The 27,121-nt window shown below is 43.9% G+C and overlaps 1 protein-coding gene across 3 annotated transcripts in view; it reads right to left on the minus strand.

Moving 5' to 3' along the window:
* LOC124612734 (uncharacterized transporter slc-17.2-like) overlaps window positions 1–27,121 on the minus strand; it is a 507,667-nt gene that overhangs the window by 38,409 nt on the left and 442,137 nt on the right. For all 3 annotated transcript variants that reach the window (XM_047141112.1, XM_047141110.1, XM_047141111.1), the window contains 3 exons: window positions 22,242–22,425; window positions 15,619–15,746; window positions 10,028–10,177 (listed from right to left, as the gene is read on the minus strand). In XM_047141112.1, coding sequence (XP_046997068.1) covers window positions 10,028–10,177; window positions 15,619–15,746; window positions 22,242–22,425 — 462 coding nt within the window. The remainder of the gene's footprint in view (window positions 1–10,027; window positions 10,178–15,618; window positions 15,747–22,241; window positions 22,426–27,121) is intronic.

The following is a 27,121-nucleotide window of genomic DNA, read 5'->3' on the forward strand; positions in this document are numbered from 1 at the left end:
TTGACTGACGGGCTTCGATTGCTCCCTAGCGTTCTCTGTTTTATGCACACCATCTCGTTTGTGCCGTGGCTTGAGTTGTCAGCCCTTTTGCGGCTGGCCTTGCGGTCCTTTGAGCATCTCACTCAGCGAAGCGGCAAATTTAATGAGCAGGCAGCCGTCCCTATTTATAACGGAAGAGGGCACGTGGCTACACGACCGGCCATCGCTCAACTTTATTGACTTACAGCGTGTTTGGAGAAGCTAGCTGCTCGACGTAGTGCACTTACTCAACGCTAGATGGCAGCAGAAGACATGGCAGTGTAGACCCTCTGTCTCAGCAGAAAACAAATTGCGCGGCGCCCGCTAGGTGGTGCAGGCGTTAGGTTTCAAGCCAAGATCGTGTTAACTAACTTGAGCTTCTAATTTAAAGTCAGTGCTACAACAATAATATAGTTCTGGCTTAGTTGACTTTTAATGTTCCTTAGCTATTTAAGATTTCTGAATGCGAAATCGAAAAAATCAACTGGTAAAAGGCTTTCTATCAGCGCCTTTATTTTTCGTTCTCATACGCGTGCTGCCAATGCGACCTATAACACGCGCAATTTTTTTTTTTCCCAGTCACCACTTGTGTCAGGACCCCGTCATCAGCGATACGTTAGAAACCAAGCTTGCTTCTTCCATACGGTTTTCCTGCCCTTTACATACGTTAAATATCACTATAATTGCATGTATCTGATTACCATATGCCATGGCGATAAGTATGCGACTACAAAATCAGATTTTGACTGGAAAATTGTGAAATGTCTAGCTAATACTACAAACCGTAATGGCATGGCCATTCACTATAGAGTGTTCGTACAATTGAATCTGCAAAGCAATGATATTCGCAATAGTATTAATTTTACAAGTGATTGGCCCAGTAAGCAGCTGGAGGTAAATAGCTCCATCGGCACTCCAGCTCCTGCAAAATTCGAGAGTGTTGGCATTTCCTGTGATCTGGGCAAAATCCTATCATGTGCAATCCCGTTAGGCATAAACATGGTGTTCCATTTGCAATGGTCGACAGTGTCATCTCTTACCAAACGAAAATAGAGGTTCACAGTTACAGATGATGCGACAGAAAAAGGCTGAATTTGAAGTGGACAAATGTTCAATGTGATGTCCCGAAAGTTTCAGGTCGTGGCCGTTTGCTGTTCTTGACATAGATAAATTACTCGTCTAGGAGACTGAATAACTCTGCAAAACGTGTTATGTTTGCTGATGACTTAATTATGCTGATAAAGGGCCCAACCTCATCCATGCCAGACACAGCCAGGTGAACAATGGAACAGACTTACAACTGCTACAAAGCTAACAGCTCAACCTTTAATCTTCCAAAGTCTCATATTATGCAATACCAAACAAAGAAAATAGCTTCCACGTTCTATAAGTAGAGCTGAACGTCGCACACTGCACGAGACTTCCTGTGTAAACTTCCTGTGCATCCAGATGAATAATGCAGCTAGGTGGTTACAGCATGAGGCTAAACTAAAAGCTCAGTTTTTCCCGCTTTGCACTTAGAAGTGTCTTGCTCTACGTTGGCTGGCATACAGTATTCCTGGCACACTTCCCTCATTATCGACGGAAGGCTTAATGTTGTGGAGAAACGCAGCAAAGGTGCATAAAGTATTTGTTCTACGCGAATGTGCAACATCTTCGTCGACATCTACAGCTACAATTCACAATTAAGTGCATCGAACCACCTTCAAGCTATCCCTCAACCATTCAAGCTCAAATAGTGAGCGGGAAACACGAACACTTGAATCTTTCCATGCAAGCTCTGTTTTTTTTTTTCTTCTTCTTCTTTCTCGCCCTATGTAGGTGGGCGCCAACAAAATGTTTTCGCACACGGAGGAGAATGTAGGTGATTGAAATTTCTTGAGGAGGTTCCGCCGCAACTTAAAACGCCTTTGTTTTAAAGATTGGCACGCCAATTCGCATATCACATCCGTGGCACCCTCTCCCCTATTTCGCGATAATACGAATCGAGCTGCCCTTCTTTGAACTTTTTAGACGTACTCCGTCAATTGTATCTGATGCGTATCCCATATTGCACAGCAGTACTCCAGAAGAGGACGGACAAACGTAATGTAGGCAGTCTCTTTAGTAAACCTGTTGCATTTTATAAGTGGTCTGCCAATAAATCAGAGTCTTTGTTTCGCTTGTCACACAACATTATCTGTGTGGTCGTTACAATTGAAGTAATTCGTAACCGTAACTACTTAGACGAATCACAGCATTTCGATTTGCGGGATTTAACGCGTAACCGAAATTTAGTGCATTCTTTTCAGTGCTTATGTAAAAGACTTCACAGTTTTCATAAATTAGACTCAACTGTCACTTTTCGCACCATACAGATATAAGAATTTATGTAAAATTTATACCCAGACATGTTGCTGATGCCAGGGGTCTTGATTTTATTAGACTTACGTGGAAATACATAATCTCCATAATGGTATTCGTGTTAATAACTAGAATGAAGTTCTGATGAAATGTGAAATTCGCAACTGCAATTCTACAGGTTAAAATAATTTCCAAATAGTCTATGCATCCCTATCTATGGCTCAGACTGGAGTTTCATAGTCTGGTGCAAAAGTCTATAAGTTGCCGACATGTAAGAAGCAGTAAACTGACAAACTCCAGATATTCATGAACAAAGTGAAACAATACCTTATTTCCACACTTTTACGACTTAACAGAACATTTTGGTAAATGGGTGCAGCTTCTGCTTAACAGTAATGTTTATATCACACAAATGTCGCAATTGCCAGTATATATACAGGTGCCAGTGTTCTGTGTAAAGTTTTGTTACGACTTTGTGTCAAATATTAGATGAAAACAGTTGCTAAAGAAAGCAGGAGGGGCAATGATGAGGTTTTTCCAAAAATTCTGAAGGTATTAGGAATTGAATACGGGGAGCGAAAAGTTATCTACAAGTCTTACAGAAATCGGGCATCAGTTAGAAGAGCTGAAGGTCATAAAAGGGAAACAGTGGCTGAGAAGGGAGTGACATAGGGTTGTAGCCTATCCAAGATGTTATTGAATATGTACAACGTGCAAGCTGTGAAGGAAACCAAAGAGAAATTCGAGAGAGGACTAAAGTTTAGAGAGACGAAGGAAAAGCCTAGATGTTTGCCAGTGACATTTTAATTCTGTCACAGACGGTAATTACTTGCAAAAGCAGCTGAACAGAATGGATTATTAGATGAATATCAACAAAAGTAAAACAACGGTAATGGATGGTTGTCCAATTAAGTCAGGCGATGCTGACTGTCTTACATTAGGAAATGAGACAATAAAAGTAGTCGTCGAGGTCTGGTACCTGGGTATAAAAATAACTGACGATGACCGAACTGCACAGGATACAAAATGCAGATTGGCAAAAGTAAGAAATGAGAAATATATCTAAAAATGAGGACCTTTTTAACACAGAACATAAATTTAATGTTGGAAGTCGTTTCTGAAGGTAATTGTCGGGAGGGTAGCTTGTATGGATTTGAATCATCGATGATAAACAGCTGAGATGAGAAGTGAATAGGAGCTTTTGAAATGTGCGTTTACAAAGGCACAGTGAGGATCAGATGGATGGGTCGAATAACTAACGAGGAAGTACTAAATCGAATTAGTTTAAAAAAATTTAAGGCGCAACATGACTGAAAGAAGCGATCAGTTCATTGGACGCATCCTCATGCCTGGATGAATAATTAGTTTGGTAATAGAAGAAAGTGTGGGGGCATGGGGGTTAAAAATTGTAGAAGGAGACCAAGGTACGAATACACCGAGCGGGTTCAAATGGATGTAGGTTGCGGCGGTTACAATGAGATAAAGAGGATTGCACAGGATAGACATATGTAGAGTCTTGAGAAAACAACGTACATCGAGTGAAGATAAGAGCAGTGGCTCGTTGCTGTTATCTTCTCTGCTAGAATCAACCTGTATTTTGTACACAGCCACGATCTCAAAATATCAATTTTCGACAAAATAGCGACATACGAGAGCGTTTGAAAAGTCTGTGCAAAAATAAAAACTACTTACGTGTGTGGGGTAAACCTCTTTTATTTTTAGACATAGTCTCCTGTTAGAGTTATACGCTTCATTCAAAGCTGTTATATTTTTTGATCCCTTCCGAATAATAGGATTTGTCCAAGTCAGCAAAATAGCTATTAGTTGCTGCAATCATCTCCTCGTTTGAATAAAATCTTTGTCCGTTCAGCCATTTCTTTAAATTGAGGAACAAACAGTAGTCCAAGGGAGCCAAGTCTGGAGAATAGGGGGGATGTGAAACGAGTTTGAATCCTATTTCCATTAATTTTCCAACCACAACTGCTGAGGTGTGTGCTGGTGCATTGTCGTGATGGAAAAGGACTTTTTTGCGGTCCAATCGCCAGCGTTTTTTTTGCAGCTCGGGTTTCAAATGGTCCAATAACGATGAATAATCTGCACCTGCAATAGTTTTACCCTTTTCCAGATAGTCGATGAGGATTATCCCTTGCGAATCCAAAAAGACAGTCGCTATAGCCTTTCCGGCCGAAGGAATTGTCTTCTCCTATTTTGGTGCTGATTCCCCCTTGGTAACCCATTGTTAAGACTGTTGTTTGGTCTCAGGAGTATAATAATGTACCCATGTTTCATCCACAGTGACGACGCGACGCTTAAAGTCCTGCGGATTCTTCCTGAACAGCTGCAAACCATGCTTGCAACACTTCACACGATTCCGTTTTTGGTCAAGCGTGAGCAATCACGGAACCCATCTTGCGGATAGCTTTCTCATGTCCAAATGTTCATGGATAATATTATGTACCCGTAAATTCGAGATGCCCACAGCACTAGCAATCTCACGCACCTTATCTCATCTATCATCCATCACCATATCATGGATTTTATCAATGATTTTTGTAGTCGTAACCTCCACAGGGCGTCCAGAACGTTGAGCAACAGTTGTGCCCACATGGCCACTCCGAAAATCTTGAAACCACTTATAAAATGTTCTAATCGAAGGCGCAGAGTCACCGTAATGTTTAGGAAGCTTCTCTTTAGCCTCCTGAGGCGTATTGCCTTTCATTAAGTAATGTTTAATCACCACACGAAATTCTTTTTCGTCCATTTTTTGACATCACTCGACTTCCTTGATTCACACGAATGCCAAACACAAAGAAATAGACCAATATAGCTGAAACTTGGTGTGCGTTCTTTCCAAAGATGCTGCTAACTAAACATGACCTCGATACGTGCCGGTGGTGCCATCGCTCGGACTTTGCGCGGACTTTTCAAACGCCCCTCGTGCATAATTTTGCAGCGAATGTATACTGTATGTTCATAATGTAATGCACAAGGGCCAGTAACCTTAATGTGACCACCGCCTGTGCTCGACGTCAACATATAATAACCAATCACAGACGGCAGGTGGCAGTACTAGCAGTGGAGGGTACAAAGCGTGTTTGGGGGTGGGGGACGCGGAAAACAATGAAGTCGTCTTGGCAATGCGGAAACGGAGCGATTTATCTGACTCCAAAAGGGCGTAATCATCAGCTTTCGGACCAAGGGTGGAAGCACTTCCAGCACTTCCGAAACGGCAGAGTTTGCAACTGTTTACATACAGCTGTGGTTGAAGTATACCGTGCATGGCAAAATGGCGCTATCTAAAACCGGTACCACAGGACAAACGGAAGAACGACGGTTGCAGAGATGTGTACGGGCGAACAGACGTGCGAGTGTTGAGCAACTGACCGCCCATATGAATCAAGAGGCTGACAGTAGTGGCTCCTTAACCACTTTCAGTGAACGTTGCTGTATACAGGGTGTAACAAAAAGGTACGGCCAAACTTTCAGGAAACATTCCTCACACACAAAGAAAGAAAATATGTTATGTGGACATGTGTCCGGAAACGCTTACTTTCCATGTTAGAGATCATTTTATTACTTCTCTTCAAATCACATGAATCATGGAATGGAAACACACAGCAACAGAACGTACCAGCGTGACTTCAAACACTTTGTTACAGGAGATGTTCAAAATGTCCTCCGTTAGCGAGGATACATGCATCCACCCTCCGTCGCATGGAATCCCTGATTCGCTGATGCAGCCCTGGAGAATGGCGTATTGTATCACAGCCGTCCACAATACGAGCACGAAGAGTCTCTACGTTTGGTACCGGGGTTGCGTAGACAAGAACTTTCAAATACCCCCATAAATGAAAGTCAAGAGGGTTGAGGTCAGGAGAGCGTGGAGGCCACGGAATTGGTCCGCCTCTACCAATCCATCGGTCACCGAATCTGTTGTTGACAAGCTTACGAAAACTTCGACTGAAATGTGCAGGAGCTTCATCGTGCATGAACCACATGTTGTGTCGTACTTGTAAAGGCACATATTCTAGCAGCATGGGTAGAGCATCCCGTATGAAATCATGGCGGTGAATCGAGGAAGTACAGTACATACTGACGAAACTAAAATGATCTCTAACATGGAAAGTAAGCGTTTCCGGACACATGTCCACATAACATATTTTCTTTCTTTGTGTGTGAGGAATGTTTCCTGAAAGTTTGGCCGTACCTTTTCGTAACACCCTGTATGTGCCTCCACAGCAAGGGCCGTATTCATGCACCCAAGCTGATTACTGTTCATCGACGACGAAGGCAGGGATTTACACCACAACTGGACGTCCACTGAGTGCCGACAGCTAGTCTTCTCAGGTGAATCACGTTTTATGCTCCATCGAACAGATGTCCATATGTGTGTACGGTGTGGAACGTATGAAAGGAAAGGGACCCGGCTGGAGGAGGGAGCATTATGGTCTGGGGAATGCTTTAGTGGAATTCGCTGGGTCACTTCGACATTCCATTCTGGAAGGCACGATGGATTAACTCAAGTAACCAACTATCCTTGGGGACCATATCCATTCTGATAATCAATTTGTTTTTCCTCGGTACGATGGCCGTCACCGACAGGACAATGCAACGTGTCAGGCAGCTTGCAATGCACGTGCGGGTTTCGAAGATCAGCAGAATAAGTTTGCTGTACTCCCCCGACCATCAGACTTCCCGGATTGGATCCCTACCAAGAACCTGCGGGACCGCGTCGACCGGGCTGTTCTCGCCATGGATCCTCAACCGAGAAACCTACCGTAGCTGGCCACAGCACTGGAGACGGCGCACCTCTACACCTCTGTCGGTACCTTCCAGAACCTCATTGACTCCGTTACTGCACGTCTCGCTGATGTGCGCGCTGCAAAAGGTGGTTATTTGGGTTTTTGACAGATGGTCACATTAATGTGTCTGGGCAGTAAATACATAATTTCCATAATTACTCGTCTGAACAGATTAGCGCTAGTCATAGTGAGCCGTGCTCTCTCTCGACTGTGCGTTTTCGTAAACTTCGCTGTCTATCTGCGTTTGGTTTCCCGCCCCTGTTGCAGTTACGTTGTGGTTCTTCTTCCTTCTACGTGTAGAAGCAGTGATGTGTATCGTTATTTGCGCCGTGTACCATCTTTGGTTTGGTGCATATACCGGGTGATCAAAAAGTCAGTATAAATTTGAAAACTTAATAAACCACGGAATAATGTAGATAGAGAGGTAAAAATTGACACACACGCTTGGAATGACGTGGGGTTTTATTAGAACCAAACAAAAAAAAAAACGTTCACAAAATGTCCGACAGATGCGCGTCGTTTAGTGATGATCGTGTGCTCAGCCGCCACTTTCGTCATGCTTGGCCTCCCAGGTCCGTGCGATTATTGGCTTCGGGGTTACCTGAAGTCGCAAGTGTATCGTGATCAACCGACATCTCTAGGATGCTGAAAGACAACATCCGACGCCAATGCCTCACCATAACTCCGGACATGCTTTACAGTGCTGTTCACAACATTCTTCACTTAAAACTACCGGGCTTGATAGGCCGTGGTCGAAATATAAAACTGTCTCCTGACGTTTCGTCTCCGACTGCGGGAGACATCCTTGGAAGTAAAACGGCGAACTGCTTTTATATTCGCCGTTTTACCTCCGAGGATGTCTCCCGCAGTCGGAGACGAAACGCCAGGAGAGAGTTTTATACTTCGACCACGGCCAATCAGCCCGGAAGTTTTAACTGAAGACAATACTGGCCGTGAAAGTTCACATTGTATGTTCACAACATTATTCCTCGACTACAGATATTGTTGAGGAATGATGGTGGACATATTGAGCATTTCCTGTAACGAACATCATCTTTGCATTGTCTTACTTTGTTATGCTAATTATTGCTATTCTTATCAATGAAGCGCCATCTGTCGGAAATTTTTTGAAATTTTTTGTTTTTTGTTTTAATAAAACCCCATGTCATTCCAAGCATGTGTGTCAATTTGTACTTCTCTATCTACGTTATTCCGTGATTTATTCAGTTTTCAAATTGCGCAGTGTCGGAGCGTGTGTGGAGCTGACCGATCGCCACGAGTTCCGTGGTTCACCGACCCAGGACGTCAAAGTTGAGTAGTGGTTTCAACTAGCCAAGCCACGTCTATTCATGTTGTGGTGGTTCGCTTCGGTGGTTTTCTGTTGGGGAGGTTTTCCGGTGAGCAACACCGAGTGGTTCTACTGCTAAGATTTAGCCGCCATGCGGTGCAATTAACTATTTTGGTCGACTACGATTTGAGTGCAGCAGTGGACTTTTCTGCCTTGTGGCCGTTAGTGTTCTTGTTACCTGCTCTGGGCACTGACGTAAATTCAGGTAGTGTTCTTTTGAGCGAAGTTAACTATTACCGTGTTTCAAATTCAAATGTAGCAGCGGAATTTTCTGCCTAGTGGCCGTTAGTGTTCTGGTTACCTGCCCTGGCCACTAACGTAATTTCAGGCAGCGTCCTTTCCTCGCCTGTTGTTGCTGTCCAACATGGTGTGTAATTTTGACAGCTAATACACACTCCATTGTGGATTATCGCGTTTGTAACATTTCCGGTTTTAGTTCTGATGTACTGATTGACGGGAACCAAAGTCGTTGTGTCGGTCGGTCCGTGGCTGCCCCCTGGTCGGGTTCCGAGGCATCAAGTATAGTTGGGCTCACCACCTGTCCACGTAAGTGAACGAGGGCATACCGACCTCCCTGGAGGCCTTTTGAGTGCCATCGGTGTTTAATTATCTGTTGTCAGCTATTTTAAATTTTAGGCTTATGGTTTTTTGTTTTGTTTCTTAAAATTTTGCAAAATTTATTTTTAAATTTATCTTTCAAGCTTAAACACTGCGGCCTTCTGCCTTTAAAGATTATGGTAAAAATTTTTAAAATTTTGAAGATTAATTGTGGCCCTCAGCCTTTGATATTGCACCTTGCATATGTTGCTTCTTTAAATTATTTTATTGGCATCTTAATTGCATTTTTATCTTGTTGATTTTTAAGATTTCTTGTTGTTAAACATGCTGGCTTTCTGCCTTTAAAGGTCTATGGTAATATATTCTGAAGTTTTGAAATTTAATTGTGGCCCTCAGCCATTTGTGCTGCGCCTTGCATATGTTGCCTTTTGGGTTTTAAGTTATTTTATTGCTATCTTAATTGAATTTTTGATTTTTTTAAAGATTTCTTGTTGGCCTTCTGCCTTTAAAGGTCTATGGTAATATATTTTAAAATTCTGGAATTTAATTGTGGGCATCAGCCATTTGTATTGCACTATGCGTATGTATTTTTTAAATTATTTTATTGCGATCTTAATTGGATTTTTATCTTGTTAAGATTTCTTGTTGGAGGCCTTCAGCCGAGAAAGAGTTGCATTCGGTAAAGATTCGGCTATGTGCCGCTTTAGTTGGAAAGATTATTAAATTACAATAAATGAGAAGTAGAAGCAGAAACTGACCTCGAACCTTGGCCCTTTCCACAATCCTGTTACCTGTTCTGCCCAGCAGGTTTAGCGGGCGTATCACATAGTTTGTTGTTGGTATAGCTTGACTTGTTGCAAAATCCCTAAAGGCTCTCCTGTATGTTGTGATTTACAGAATATCACGTCGCGACTGGATGAATGTATGACTCATAAGGTGCTTAGTGTGTGGCACTCACCTGGTGCAGGTCGAAGAAGAGGACCTCCTTCATGAAGAGCGGCAGGTTGACGGCGAGCGTGACGAAGCCCCACGAGTAGCAGAAGTGCGCCACTAGGTAGGCCATCACGGGGCCGGACCTCAGCACGGAGCCCCACGGTATACTGGGCGGCTGTCAACAGGTGAAGTTTTATGGAATGAGTTCCTGCAGAACGCAGCCAGCCACAAATACTACCATGACTAGATCAAAGCTCTCACGCCCATCTTCACTACACTGATGTGGCATACGTCATGCGATACCTCCTAATAACGTGTCGGACCTCCTTTTGTCTCACGTAGTGCGGCAATTCGACTTAGCTTGCACTCAACAAGTCGTTGGAAGTACCTTGCAGAAACTGATCCATGCTGACTCTATACCTATACAGAACTGAGAAAGTGTTACCAGTGCAGGATTTTGCGTACATGCTGACCTCTCGATTATGTCCCATTAATATTCGATGGGATTCATGTCGGGCGATCTGGCTATCCATATCTTTCGCTCCATCTGTCCAGAATTTTCTCCACACCAATTGCAAACAATCTGGCAAAATGGCAGGACACATTGCCATCTATAAAAATTCCGGCGTCGCTTAGCAACATGAAGTCCATCAATGGCTGCAGATCGTCTCCAAGTAGCCGAACATAACAATTCTCAGTCAACATCGGTTCAGTTTTACCAGAGGACCAAGCTCATTACAAGCAAACGCAGCCCATACCTTTATGTAGTCACCACCAGCTTACACAGTTCCTTGTTGACAACTTTGGTCTATGGATTCGCGCGGTCTGCGCCACACTCGAACCCTGCCATCAGTTCTTACAAATGAAGTAGGGACGCATCTGATCAACCCACGATTTTCTAGCCCTCTGCGGTCCAATCGATACGGTCATAAGCCCAGAACAGGCGCTGCAGGCGATGTCGTGCTGTTAGCAAAGTCATCGCGTCGGTCGTCTGCTGCCATAGCCTATTAACGCCAGATTTCGCCGCACTGTCCTGATGGACCCGTTCGTCGCACTCCCACATTGACTTCTGCTGACTGTTAACACTGACAACTGTACGTGTACGCCGCTGCTGTCGGTCGTTAAGTGAAGTCTGTCGACCACTGCGTCGTCCACGGTGAGAGAAATTACCTTAAATTTTACGTTCTCGGCACCCTCTTGACAATATTGATCTCGAAATATTGAATTCCCTAACGATTTACGAAATGGAATGTCCCATGCTTCTATCTCCAACTACCATTCCGCTTTCGAAGTCTGTTAATTCCCGTCGTGTGGCCATAATAGTGTTGGAAACCTTTCCACATGAGTTACCTGAGTACAAATGACAGGTCAGCCAATGTACTGCCCTTTTATACCTTGTGTACGCGACACTACCGCCATCTATACATGCCCATGACTTTTGTCAGCTTAGTGTATCACACGCGTCAGCAGCATTTCATCTGGAATGTAATTTGTTCTAGTCAAGAGTATTCTTTCTAGTCTCTTTACTTCTGTCCAAATATTGCGCCATCGCCCCATAAATTAATTGCGCGTTACGAGTAGGTGGCATTAGCGCGACATTCAAGTTCCACAAATCATATTTCTTGGAGCAGTAAAAGGCCTTATCTAATATTATCCATTACGGATACATGTGACGTAACGGTTGTTAAGGTCTTCGCTAACACACTGAAGTGCCAAAGAAACTGGTATAGGCATGTGTTTTCAAATACAGGGATATGTAAACAGGCAGAATACGGCGCTGCGATTACCAAAGCCTATATAAGACGACAAGTGTCTGGCGCAGTTGTTAGATCGGTTACTACTGCTACAATGGTAGGTTATCGAGATATGGGTGAGTCTGAATGTGGTGTTATAGTCGGCGCACGGGCAATGGGACACAGCATTTCCGCGGTAGCGATGAAGGGTGATTTTCCCGTCGACCACTTCACGAGTGTAGCGTTAATATCAGGAATCCGGTAAAATATCAAATCTCCAACATTGCTAGGACCGGAAAAAAGATCCTGCAAGAACGTTCAACTTGACAGAAGAGCAACCCTTCCTCAAATTGCTACAGATTTCAATGCTGGGTCATCTACAACTGTCAGCGCGCGAACCATTCAACGAAACATCATCGATATGGACTTTCGGAGCCGAAGGCCCAGTCGTGTATCCTTTATGACTGCATTACACAAAGATTTACGCCCCGCCTGGGCCCATCAACACCGACTTTGGACTGTTGGTGACTAAAAAAATGTTTGCTTGTCGGACGAGTCTCATTAAAAAAAAATGGCGTGTGAGCAGGGCGTCCCGTCGGGTACCCCGCTCCCCTGGTGCAAGTCTTTCAGTTTGACGCCACGTCGGCGGCTTGCGCGTCAAAATGGTTCAAATGGCTCTGAGCACTATGGGACTTAACATCTATGGTCATCAGTCCCCTAGAACTTAGAACTACTTAAACCTAACTAACCTAAGGACAGCACACAACACCCAGCCATCACGAGGCAGAGAAAGGCTTGCGCGTCGATGGGGATGGAGTGACGATGATTAGAACAGCACAACACCCAGCCCCCGAGCGGAGAAAATCTCCGACCCAGCCGGGAATCGAACCCGGGCTCTTAGGATTGACAGTCTGTCGCGCTGACCACTCAGCTACCGGTGGCAGACGTCTCGTTTCAAATTATGTCTAGCGGCTGGAGTTGTACGTGTATGGGGCCAACTTCATGAATCCATGGACACTGCCTGTCAGCAGGGGACTTCAAGCTGTTGGAGGCTCTGTAATAGTGTGGGACGTGTTCCGTTGGAGTGACATGGGACTCATGAAACGTCTATATACGACTCTGACATGTGACACGTACGCATGCATCCTGTCTGATCACTAACATCAATTAATGTCCATTGTGCATTCCGATGGACTTGGGCAATTCCAGGAGGACGATGCGACACCACACACATCCAGACCTGCTACAGTTTGGCTACAGGTACACTGTTCTGAGTTTAAACACTTCCGCTGGCCACGAAACTCCTCAGACATGAACATTATTGAACATATCTTTGATGGCTTGCAACATGCTGTTCAGAAGAGATTCCTCACACTTGTGCTCTTACGGATTTATGGACAACCCTGCAGTATTCATGGTGTCAGTTGCCTCCAGCACTACTTCAGACATTAGTGGAGTCCATACCACGTCGTGCTGCGGCACTTTTGCGTGCTCGCGGCTCCCCTACACGGTATTAGGCATGTGTACCAGTTTCTTTGGCTGTTCAGAATAGTTGGTAGCATTCAACCGTATTTCAGGCCTACACAAAGCCCAACAATGCGTTTCGAGAGACAATTCTCTCATCATCAGATTGCACAACGAGCTCATGAAGTTAAAGTGTTAAAAAAATCTACGAACAATAATAGCTGCGGCGTTCATCATGTAAATTTTAATAAATGGACATGGGACTGTGGAGCCATGTCTTACATTAAAATAGTCGATATATGGCAGTGGTCGTCCCGTCTCACATCGCACACTGCACTGGCTCGCGTCCTACATTCATGCTGCGAGTTCCGAGGGTGTTAAGTTGGCGCTTCTGCAGAGGTCAGGCGGTTGTTGTGAACTGACATGTCCACTGTATTACTCTGAACTGCAACTACTGGCTCAACTATAGCGCTGTTCTATTGGTCGCCTAATTTACCTCGTTTCATAAATCTACGATCTTCAGCATCCAGCTATTCCTCAAAGAGGTGATACAAATTTGTAATCATGTATCTGCTCTAAGATAATTCTACAAAGTCTCCAAGAAAGTTCATTTCGTTACCTTTCATTTGTGCGTTCAGAATATTGTCATGCTTCTTTCACGACGACTGATGATCGCTAATTCTTTTAGCAGGGCTGGTTTCCTCTCTTTCTTTTCTATGTGCAAGATTTCCTTCTTCTTTTGTTCGTTTAAGGAGATAGCCTGTTTTATATATGTGATACGCAACAATTAATTTGTCCTATTTACTTGATCTGAGTGCATCTGTATGTTTCTTGTACCTGAGCTAAAAAGTTCTTCCTGTCTGTCCATCATGGGATACGTATTAAATTTTACAAACTTCAAATCTTTTGAATTTATATATCTTTTTACTGACATTGTGATTCAGATTGTGTCTCATTAGATTATTTGCCTGGAACGATATTTTAACGCTGTACGTTTTGAAAATGAGCTGTGTGTAGGTCTGAAATACTGTTGAATGCTACCACTTACTACTGCACGATGAAAGGGCGTAGGAGATCAGACTAAGGGACATTAGACGTTTCCTAAGAAAGTACATTCAAGAGGGTACAGTAGTATGAGCTGCCCGAGAAACGAATGGATACAGTAAGAGGAATACTATATAGGCCGTGTTATAGTAATAATAATAATAATAATAATAATAATATTTTATTATTATTTTGAGCTTTTTGTCATTACGGAGACTTATCTCCAAAATAATAATTTACTCGGAAATTACTATACAAAGAATAAACGATCTTAAACTATATATTCAAAATATTCCTCCAGGTGTTTCGATCTTGTGTGTCCTCTTCCTCTGCGCCCATTCTCCTCATTGTGTGCTGTACATTTTGGTGCCAGGTGGTCATAGGTCGTCCTCTTAATCTCCTCCCATCCGGTTCCCACTCCAGTATCAATTTTGGTATTCTGGCTTCCTCCATTCGTCGTATGCCCGTACCACTGTAATTTTTTCCTATCCATTGCGTCATATATTATTTCTTTTATTTCCATTCCCCTTATTACTTCGGTGTTCCTTATCTTCTCTTTCCTGGAGGGTCTTGGCGATCTTCTCCAGAAGTCCATCTCTAGAGCTTGTAATTTTTTAATGTGTTTCAGGTTAATTGTCCACGTCTCCGTTCGATACCAAACCATACTCTCTAATATAGATTTGTACTTTGAGTTTTTTGCTCTGCTCATTACCTTCCTGCTCCATAAGACTGAGTTAACATCCCAATGACCTTCCGTCCGCTACTAATTCTTTAATCGATTTCTGACTCTGATTTTCCCTCGATTTCTAAAATGGATCCCAAATAATAGCAATAATAATAATAACTATAGTAGTAAGAAGAAGAGTGGTGATGGTGGCGGTAGGTGTAGAACACTCAACAGCGACGATATCAGTGCTCTTCCTAAACTCATTGGAGACGAATGTGTATTTTTTTATTTTATTACTTTTTAAAATTATACATCAAAAGCTAAAACATAAAATGTAATTCTCAAACACCCTGCTACATTCTCTCTCACTCGCACTCGCTCTTTCACACAGAACATCAACAGACATATGCCTCAAATAATTCTATGGTTAAAAAACACAGATCATAACTACACAACAGCTAAAATAACGTAGCAACTGTGAGTGGTTGCGTAATAAAATGGAGGACTAATCCTGAAAACACATTAATGTCTTCTTCCTAAGAACATCATTACTGATATCGTTACAGTATTATTTCTATTAAAAATAAATTCTTTCACTTTTTGTATTTCCACAAGAGTTTCTCATAATGAGATATCTGGAAATACTAGCAAGCTCCTATGTTAGTTTGTATGAACGTGACACTCACACTGCCTGTCTGTTGCACTCACCTTTCCAGTCTCCTTGACGGCGACGGCGTTGAGGTACTCCCTCTCTTCTGCAGAGATGCGCGGATGCTCGTTCGCATTTTCGTATACCAGGAACCAGCACACCACAGAGCATACGAACCCAAAGGCGCCTGCAACAGTACAACAAAAACACCACTGATGGTAAACACCACATTGAGATACTGTGCACATTGGAAGTACTACACGCGTCATTACGGGGACGCCTTTCGCCTATTGTAACGTACCCGAGGTTAGTTTACCATATTATATTACGAGCTTATTGCAATGTGCACAGTGCTTTACGCGCAGTGTCTCCGTCGCCTCTTCCTTAGAGGTTATGTCGTTCGGGTTACAGTTCAGCACTTAATAGTCCATGATAGCTGTGTAGTTACCGCACAGACAACAGTAATATTTATGTAAGCGCTGGTACGTCCAGCGTATAGATGCAGGGGGGATGCACAGTCTTCGGAAGAGACGGTGTAAACCTGAAAGGGGCGAGACGCGAGGAGATTGCTGTACAACAACTTCAATAGTCGTTTGATTTTAACACAGAAACGTCGCAGAGAGAACGAAAGGAATTTCGCCCAGATACTTCACGGTTTCAGGTTCAGTAATATTTCATTCGTGATACTAGCAGTGATGAGGAGTTACGGTAGAATGCTGTTTACCTCTGGCTTGTTTACTGTTAATTCTAAGTAGTGTCAGGGCCATTTGGGTTTAAATAATAATTTTTGCTCTCTCTGCTGCTCATGTTACATACTCATGTTATGATATCTCATCTACAAATGGCGGAATCGCACTGACTGGTAAACTGACTGACCTTCTGATCACGAGGCGCCGCCATCATCCGGACGAAAGGAGGCGCTATTCTCTGCTGTAATTCGATTAAACTAAGTCTGTGTTTGACACAATATGTCAGTTGCGGTGGACGACGATGCCGGCCATATAGTCACCACTTCCACATCACGCAACCTGCTACACCGGCAAACACGACCCTACCTTTCGACTCGCAGAAACGTCAGTGACAGACTTTTTATTGGACTTTCCGTAGGTATCTCTGTTTCAGTTACTCGTTGATGTACACAGAGTGAACCAGGAGTAAAGGTACATACTTTGAGGGATGGCAGTGTTGGTGATTTTAAACAAAAACTTCAGATATGCATGTACCTCCTTCTTAACAGTATCAGAGACATACAGCTGTTTGAAAATCACGGGCGTCACTCGCATGTCCTTCTTCACCAGCACTCACATCTGAATACAGTGAAGGCGACATTAGGCTACGTAGTGTTGTCTTTACCAATGATTTCAGTGCGCACTTCACTTGCGCAGTGTTATTGATGAGCAACTCATCAAAAAAATGGCTCTGAGCACTATGGGACTTAACAGCTATGGTCATCAGTCCCCTAGAACTTAGAACTACTTAAACCTAACTAACCTAAGGACATCACACAACACCCAGTCATCAAGAGGCAGAGAAAATCCCTGACCCCGCCGGGAATCGAACCTGGGAACCCGGGCGCGGGAAGCGAGAACGCTACCGCACGACCACGAGCTGCGGACAGCAACTCATCGGTGTAGTTGTTTGAGATAACCGAACTTAATACAATACAGTATCTTGACTTCCTTCAAAATGTATTACCAGAATACTAGGAGGATATTCCTTTGGTGACACAACGGAGCTCCTGCACGACGGAGCTCCTGCACATTCCTTGCGGCCAGTGGCACAGCATGTCACTGAAACCTATCCTGGTCGCTAGATTGGTCACCGTTCAAATGATTCAAATGGCTCTGAGCACTATGGGACTTAACATCTTAGGTCATAAGTCCCCTAGAACTTAGAACTACTTAAACCTAACTAACCTAAGGACATCACACACACACACCCATGCCCGAGGCAGGATTCGAACCTGCGACCGTAGCAGTCCCGCGGTTCTGGACTGCAGCGCCAGAACCGCATGGCCACCGCGGCCGGCTTGGTCACCGTGGAGTCATTTCCTGGCCAACAAGATCACCCGATCTTAGTTAAATTTCTGTTTGTAGGGTTGGCCTAAGAGCGAAGTCTACGAGCGCGAAGCAGATACAAAATCGCTCAAATGGCTCTTAGGACTATGGGACTTAACATCTGAGGACATCAGTCACCTAGACTTAAAACTACGTAAACCTAACCAACTAACCTAAGAACATCACACACAGCCATGCCCGAGGCAGGATTCGAACCTGCGACCGCAAAAGCAACACGGTTCCGGACTGAAGCGCCTAGAACCGCTCAGCCAGGAGCGGATACAAAAGGAAGACCTTCTCGTTCGTGTTTTGCATGCATGTGCTCAAGTAAAGGACCGTACCAATGAGCTGAGACAGCAACACAGCAGCTATCTTCAAGAGCTGCAAAACGAATGGTGGTTGAAAGAGGATTTTTTGAACTTCGATTTTGAACAAATGTACACAATTAAACAAAACATTGGATTGCAATGTTTCATTTACTATTACCTGCATTGTTTCCATTAGCTTCCTCGGAAACTGTTAAGAAGAGGACATATGTTCATATGTCGGTTTTTGTTCACAATCACTAATACTATCACCCCTCAAAGCATGTACCTCCTGATTTGGCCTGTATAACAACGTACGAAAAACAACACTGTACAGATATCAATGCTATGAGCCAAGTCGAGAAATTTTGACCTCTAAGTACATGAAGTGGATGACTACACTGACGGAAATGGAATATGTTACAGTGTGAAGTACCTGTCCGAAATTCATCAGTCTTTATGGAGATGTTCATAATATAATGGGTATTCAGTAATTATGCTTTCATTCTATAAGGAACTGACTTCATTACTAACATCAGTATGAGGAGTGATATCCACAGGTACGATGCACTTTCGTATTCGTTGTGGTATGGCAGCAAATAGCCTCTGAATGTCATCTTTAGAAATTTCTTGCAATATCTTAAAAACATGCTGTGTTAGTACGTGAAGGTGCCGGCTGGGGGTGGTATGGAAACATATATCTTTCTATCGCATCCCAGTTACACTATCTGCTCAAAAATATACGAACAAATTTTGGAGGACATTAATAGGAATTCCTTCCACCGTTCGCCTTCATATAACTTTAATACATTTAATGTGGTGTCTCGGTGTCTAAAGAGGCCTACCACCCCAATCTGTCTCTGGGGCTGACACCAGAAGAGGCAGTTGGACGCAGCGGTCTTGAATGAAGTCGACTCATTCCAAAGGTGCTCAATTTGCTCAATGGGGTTCTGATAGAGACTCTGGGCAGGGCAATCCATTTCAGGAATGCAATTGTTCACAAACCATTTCTGCACGGAAGCTGCTTTATGACAGGTTTCATATCATGATGTTATGGACAATCGTAGTCTCTGGGTTCTTCACGCTGCGATAAACTACGTTCATTTCTTGCCAGATATATCGTTTGTTTACACGAAGTAAGAAGTCCACTCACTGACCACGAAAAGCATCTCCATATCGTATCACCAAATCCTTCGTGCTTCACTGTCGCCGCTACACGTGATAGCACTCAACGCCCTGCAGGCATTGGCCTAATGCGAAACCCATCCATCGGATTGCCACAGGGCATAGCGTGATTCATCTCTCCAGAACACTCACTTCAGCTCTACACTGTCCAGTGGCGTCGCTTTGTACAACTCCTGAAGCGCCGCGTAGTACTCACTGCTAAAATGTGTGTCTTACGAAGAACTGCTCAACCATCGTACCCCATTCTTTTGAACTTCTTAGGCCACAGTCATTGCAATAACTGGACTGTTGGTAGCACTTTGGAACTCACGAGTGATTCCACCCTCCTCAATGTTTCACGTTAGCTGTGCATCAGTACATGACGTCTGCCTGGTCTTCGTTAGCTGCGCTTATTCCTTGCGCCTCCACTTCACAATCATACCACCGACAGTCGATTTAGGGAGCTTTAGAGCGGTTAAAATACCCCTGATGGATTTGTTACTGAGGTGAGAGCCAATGACTACTCCAGGTTCGAAGTCACTGAGCTCTCCTGACCTACCCATTCTGATGTTTTTGCTTCTCTACTGACAACACAGTACTGCTCAAAAACATTTGGAAGTCTTCCAAGTAGACTGTTTTTCACACCTGTCCAGTATATCTTGCATGATTGGTCTAGTTTGGCCTTACAGGCTATTTTTGGTCTTACAGGCCACTTTCAAGTGAACTAGATTTTGAAAATGGCCTGCCTGGCCTAACTTGGCCAATCGTTCAACATATAATAAATTCAATATTTGTGAAAAATAGTCAATGTAAAAAACTTCGAAATGTCCTATAACAAATATATCCGCCATGAATAAAATGATCGACAGTAATCCTGGTCTCACTTTACATTGGCGAGCCGGACTCTCGGGACATTCGGTGGTCAGTTCCACATTAAATAGGGGTGTCCAGATGCTTTTAATCAGATAGTGTATGTTCTGTGGCTGACAAATCACGTGCCCAGGTGACCTGCACAGTCATCAAACCTTTTGTAGCTTTGCCTCGTGATGGCTGGGTGTTGTGTGCTGTCCTTAGGTTAGTTAGGTTTAAGTAGTTCTAAGTTCTAGGGGACTGATGACCACAGCTGTTAAGTCCCATAGTGCTCAGAGCCATTTGAACCATTTGAACCAAACCTTTTGTAGTGTGAACAGCAGTGTGCACGCTTGCATTATCCAGCTGATAAATTGCACTTGGTATACTGGCCATGAAGGATATGACAACAGTGATTAAAATTCTTATCACATGGTGGCGAGCATACAACTACCCTTGAACAGTTACCAAGTCAGCTCTTTAGTCGTAACCAATGGCTCAGCATACTTTGGTTCCAGGAGTTGGAGAGGCATGGATCTCTAGAGCCGCTCCACTATCTGACATGTAAGTCGTCTCTGACTGCATACTAAGCGACTAGTCATACAGTGTGAGCGGTGAACGACGTATGGCAACTCGAGATATCAAGTAACCTGTTACCAATGGTTCATGGCGACACACTGCTTGTAATCTCTCCCCTTATTTCACCTTCTGTCGTCCATTCTTCAGAGACAATGGAACAATTCTACGATCTACCAGTTGTAAACTTCTAAGGCCTCGTACCAACACTTCTTGTCACACCTCCTGTCGATTCAGTCTGCGATCACTGCACTGCAGAGTGCAGTCTGTCCCGTATCCCTTACGCCAATGATTCGACTCCTCTCAAAGTACAAAAGATAGCGATATGCTACATGTGCAAGTCCTCTAGGCATGCTGTGTTGCGCCCACTACCTGTGGACTCCAAGCATTCTACATCTACATCTACATCCATACTCCGCAAGCCACCTGGCGGTGTATGGCGGAGGGTACCTTGAGTTCCCCTATCGGTTCTCCCTTCTATTCCAGTCTCGCATTGTTCGTGTAAAGAAGGATTGTCGGTATGTCTCTGTGTGGGCTCTAATCTCTCTGATTTTATCCTCATGGTCTCTTCGCGAGATATACGTAGGAGGGAGCAATATACTGCTTGACTCCTCGGTGAAGGTATGTTCTCGAAGCTTCAACAAAAGCCCGTACCGAGCTACTGAGCGTCTCTCCTGCAGAGTCTTCCACTGGAGTTTATCTATCATCTACGTAACGCTTTCGCGATTACTAAATGATCCTGTAACGAAGCGCGCTGCTCTCCGTTGGATCTTCTCTATCTCTTCTAGCAACCCTATCTGGTACGGATCTCACACTGCTGAGCAGTATTCAAACAGTGGGCGAACAAGCGTACTGTAACCTACTTCCTTTGTTTTCGGATTGCATTTCCTTAGGACTCTTCCGATGAATCTCAGTCTGGCATCTGCTTTACCGACTATCAACTTTATATGATCATTCCATTTTAAATCACTCCTAATGCGTACTCCCAGATAATTTATGGAATTAACTGCTTCCAGTTGCTGACCTGCTATATTGTACCTAAATGATAAGGGATCTTTCTTTCTATGTATTCGTAGCACATTACACTTGTCTACATTGAGATTCATTTGCCATTTCCTGCACCATGCGTCAATTCGCTGCAGATCCTCCTTCATTTCAGTACAATTTTCCATTGTTACAACCTCTCGATACACCAGAGCATCATCTGCAAAAAGCCTCAGTGAACTTCCGATGTCATCCACAAGGTCATTTATGTATATTGTGAATAGCAACGGTCCTACGACACTCCCCTGCGGCACACCGGAAGTCACTCTTACTTCGGAAGACTTCTCTCCAGTGAGAATGACATGCTGCGTTCTGTTATCTAGGAACTCTTCAATCCAATTACACAATTGGTCTGATAGTCCATATGCTCTTACTTTGCTCATTAAACGACTGTGGGGAACTGTATCGAACGCCTTGCGGAAGTCAAGAAACACGGCATCAACCTGCGAACCCGTGTCTATGGCCCTCTGAGTCTCGTGGACGAACAGCGCTAGCTATTCCTACATCAGTAGGAAGGACATTTTTATATACTGCATATAAGCTTGCATGAGGATCAAACTGTAATCAGCATACCCCACTGGAACAGAAATACTGATCAGTCTGGTAACGCTCTTTCAAGGTATTTAGGGGGGTAGTACTTCCCATTTCCATCAGTGTGTTAAGAGAGTGGAGAGCGGAGAGGCTGACCTGTGACGTAGAAGATGGAGGGCCATCCGCCGAGCGCGGTGGCCTGGCAGAGGACGCCGGACAGCGGGAAGATGACGACGTTGGCCAGCGGGAAGCCGGTGTAGGCCACCCCCATCAGCGCCGTCCGCTCCTCGGGCGCCGCCCAGCGGGTGTATAGCTGGTACACGCTCGGCAGGCTGAAGCCCTGCAACACCCAGGAGGCGGGAGTCGGTCACTCATTACCATCACCGGTAACCGATGACTCTTACGATTGTAGCAACAATTCCGGCAAATAGTAGATACAGACGAACAAATATGAAAGGCGTCCAACATTGTACCACATTCTGGAAACATCCCCCAGGCTGTCGCTAAGCCATGTCTCCGCAATATCCTTTCTTTCGGGACTGCTAGTTCTGCACGGTTCGCAGGAGAGCTTTTATAAAGTTGGAAAGGTAGGAGACGAGATACTGGCAGAAGTAAAGCTGTGAGGACGGGGCGTGAGTCGTGCTTGGGTAGCTCAGATCGTAGAGCACTTGCCCGCGAAAGGCAAAGTTCCCGAGTTCGAGTCTCGGTCCGGCACACACTTTTAATCTGCCAGGAAGTTTCATATCAGCGCACACTCCGCTGCAGAGTGAAAATCTCATTCTGGAATCACTGTACCACATTACCGACTGATATCCAATGTAGGATTACGTTCAGTATTTTCTCATAAGTAAAACTGCTACAAAGAAATTTTGTCTGACGGCAATAGCAAACCTTACATTGCTACAAAGTCTTTCTCGACGTAGTCCTTGGACAAAAAGTGCCGAGTTAGCTTTCCCCGTTCGGATAAATTTCCACGTTTTCGATTATTGCCTCCATCGTCGTCAACAATGGCTTGAACTGAGCGTTCTGGAACTGTCGATGCTCCCAATTTCATACCCAGAGAACGGAATCTGATTGGCTGGATTACATCACAGCATATGCTGAACAACCTACGTGTCCAGAGATTATGTTCGCAATTGCTGCCCTGGGTCGCTTGCAGTGCCTGCACTTATATCAGGTGCTAAACTGTAACCAGTCTTTCTCTCTGCTCTTTCTTTATCAATTGGACACTTCCATCCATTGATAAGTGTATACCTGGTGTCATCACATACACTTTTTTATAACACCTCCCTAATCTCAGAGTCCCAATACTTCAATGTGTGAACCAGAATTCTCGTATTTTCAAATGTAATTTTGTGTTTATTTAACAGGCTGAGCTTGGCCACCGCTGATTTTTCAGAATTCGTGGTTTAAGATGAACAATGTAAGAGAAACGGTAGATTACTAGTCACTGTAAAGATGACAGCTTGAGTTGCAGTCATGCACAACGGAAAGACTGTTGCACATTTAGCTTTCGGCCGAAGTCCTCTTCAGAAAACAAAGCGAGTGCGCGCGCGCGCGCGCACACACACACACACACACACACACACACACACACACACATGGCCAGCGTTCCCGGTAGCGCTGACTGGAATGCAACTGTCACGTTGAACGAAAGCAGCAACATGAAGGGTTGGGGAAAGGGAAGGGATAGCAGTGCGTAGGTGGGGAGAGAGAAGAGCGCTGTTTTACCACTAGGTGCTGTGTTGGAATGTTGTGGGACGGGGAGACGGGGAGGGGGGTGAATGACGAGTGGAAAAAGAGAGGGTTATTTCTCTTCCAGGTTTCATTGCAAATGTTTCCGCAAAGTTTCAAAGTCTTACAATCACTCGTTTTTGGCGAGGGGGCATATTAGTAGTGAAAGTTTAACTATAAGCACCACATAAATGGATTCAAGTACTAACAAATCTTCAGAATTTTTCGTCAATAATTACTTGCGGGGCTCTGTAGCTGGAAAGCACTGTAAGTTACACGTTACAGAAGTGTAGTAAAGCCAACAATGTTGCTACTATCAGAGTTTTGTCTGAGGTGATAGGAGATTCTCGCTCGAGGATGAAACACACGTACACTTTCCTGCGTGGATCTAGGGAAATCAGTGAGTGTTGCTTCTAATATGCGGTACTGTGAATCATAGAAAAACTAACAAAGAAAGTAACAAACAATAAGTGAAGGAATAAAGGAATATAAAGACTTTAAAATTCCCACTGATGATGACCCCATGATGAAAAGTCTTTGAATGTATGATAGTATAAACTGCGTTATTACAAGAAGATTGTTTATTGTGCTTTCATAAAAACAGAACGAGCTGTATTTCTCCAAAATATATTACCACTATAGCTTATGCATTACTTTTAAAAAAGATGTAATTGTCTCCCATTGCGAAGCACAAATTTTAAATTTGGCTCAAATGTGCCTACAATCTTCCTCTGTAATAGTACAAAAGCGTGGCGCCCTGCGACGTCGATACTTCAAACAAGGTGTCGAAACTTGCAAAAAAGAAAGGCGACAGCTCTGAAGTTGATTTCAGGCGTAAGGTGGGCTTATGACAGCACATTGACACTGAATGCCGTCACAACTCTGCCCAACGCCATAGTGGCCGGTCACACGACTGGGAGGCTGTCACACCCAATCTTACCCACACTTCACCCCTTCTTTCGATGCCTCTGCTTTGGAGGTCAGAACCGCGACACACAGCTTTGGAATCATGCAATTTTCTTACGGTGGCCGATGAAAATGTTGATTCCCATAAATTTAGAGTTCGAAAACGACAGTTCGCAGTGAAGTAAGTAACTGTACGACATTCTTGCCAATGTTCGACACTACTGCCGCCCCCCCCCCCCCCTCCCCCAGAGGATTCAACCCTACTCTAAGGACGTCTTGGAGTTACAGTCCCACTGAACGTGGTCTGATCCTTTTGGTGCGAAGTGCGATCGCAATATTTTTCTCTGGTGTAGGGGATGAAACTGCTAGGGACTATTAAATATCATTCGATGAAATTTGAACGTTATCCGAAGCAGCAAATGGAGTTTATACTTCTCCACTCCTCGTTTTTCATACCCTTCTGTGGAATGCAGTACGGCCGCATTTTTTTCTGGTATACAGGATGCAACCAATGGGGACCATTCAAATCCATTTGACGAGATTTGAATGTGATCCGAAGCAGCAACTGGTGTTTATACTTTTCCAATCCTCCTGTTTCATGCTTTCCTATGGTGTAATCACAGATGGATGCAACACTGAAATATGCGTGAATAAAAAGGGAAAGGGTCCCTCCCCCCCCCCCCCTGCAAAGACCCTCCACTGCCACCCATGCGCCTCCCTTGAGCATGTTAAAAATGTACCTTTCAGAGACTTCGACACTCATTCAGCTGAGTGATGCCTTGCAGCTGCTCTAACGCCTGAGGCAGGCAACCCCACCTAACAAGTGCCGAAGGGATTGCCTGCTTTCAGATGCTCGAGCAGCTATGAGGCATTACACATCTGAATTGATGTCGAAGTCTCTGACAGGCATATTTTTAACATTCTCAAGAAAGGCGCATGCGTTGCACAGAGGTTCGACCTCTAAATGTGTGAAAATCAATGACCCAAGGAAGGAGGTGATTTTATTGACGCTATTTATGCCATCTCCTGAGGGCTCTTTGTGTCGATTCTGAGTGGCGGTGTACCTGAAATGTTTTCCTCGTCCAGTTGGCACTGCGCTGACTGCAGGCACTGAACTGAACTGTCTAACTGGTGGTGTGCAACTGATTGAGCATCCGTTTTTCGTCTTTGGACACCTAAAATCTGTTCTTTACGAAACACCTATCGAGACGAATTTCGCGAATTATGGCAACATCTGATGCAATTCTGACTTTGCCGGGGGTGTATGAAAGGATGTGACAATCGATAGGCATACACGGTTAAATGACACCTCGTGCCGAACGATAATTGATGTGGACAGGGGTTGTTATGAGAAAGTTTCTTGTTATGATCCAATCTATCAGCCCTTTCGCTTTTTACATTAATTTTAGAAACACCCTGTAAATTCATTAATATGGCGAAACAAAAGCCATTCAAGATATTCTGAAAAAAGATGTTCTAAAATTTAACACTTGGTGGGGAAACGTGAGAGGAAAAGTGGCCAGGGCGGGAAAACGGCCATTACATATTTTTGCCCGGAACAGTGATTCTGCCTGCCGAGAAGTGGTCAGAATAGTTCTAATATACACCGTAACTGTTGTCATTGAGTTTGAGAGAGGAAGCTTGTTCCGTCATTTTTTTAATAAAAACTTTTCTGATTTTCATTTATCTGTTGTACAGTAAGTTATTAGTATTATTCTTGTTACATTACCTACGCATAAAGTAATGCTTTTTTATCACATCATTGTTTAAAGAACGTATTTTGGCCTGAAAATGTAGTACCTTGTTGTTTCATTCAGTTTGATACTTTTCTCAGTGAACCACTAAAGTGAACATGGTGTCCGATTGGGAAAACTGGCACACAACACATTGGGAAAAGGGGCCAAGGTGTTCATCCATAATAATATAGCTCAAACTGACTTCTAAGCCCTTTTATATACAATGTTATCACCTTACATTCTATCCCTTTGCGACGATTTTCAATTAATTAATTTGTTGTTGTTGTTGTTGTTGCGGTATTCATTCCAGAGACTGGTCTGATGCAGCTCTCCATGATACTCTATCTTGCGCAAGTTTCTTCATCTCTCAGTACCTACTGCAACCTAAATCCTTCTGAATCTGCTTAGTGTATTCATCTCTTTGTCTCCCTCTACGATTTCTGCCCTCCACGCTGCCCTCGAATACTAAATTGGTGATCCCTTGATGCCTCAGAATATGTCCTACCAACCGATCCCTTCTTCTAGTCAAGTTGTGGCACAAATTTCTCTTGTCCCCAATTCTGTTCAATACCTCCTCATTAGTTATGTGATCTACCCAATTAATCTACAGCATTATTCTGTAGCACCACATTTCGAGAGCTTCTATACTCTTCTTGTCTA

The sequence above is a fragment of the Schistocerca americana genome, chromosome 4 (assembly GCF_021461395.2).
Source record: "Schistocerca americana isolate TAMUIC-IGC-003095 chromosome 4, iqSchAmer2.1, whole genome shotgun sequence".
Taxonomy (NCBI): Eukaryota; Metazoa; Arthropoda; class Insecta; order Orthoptera; family Acrididae; genus Schistocerca; species Schistocerca americana.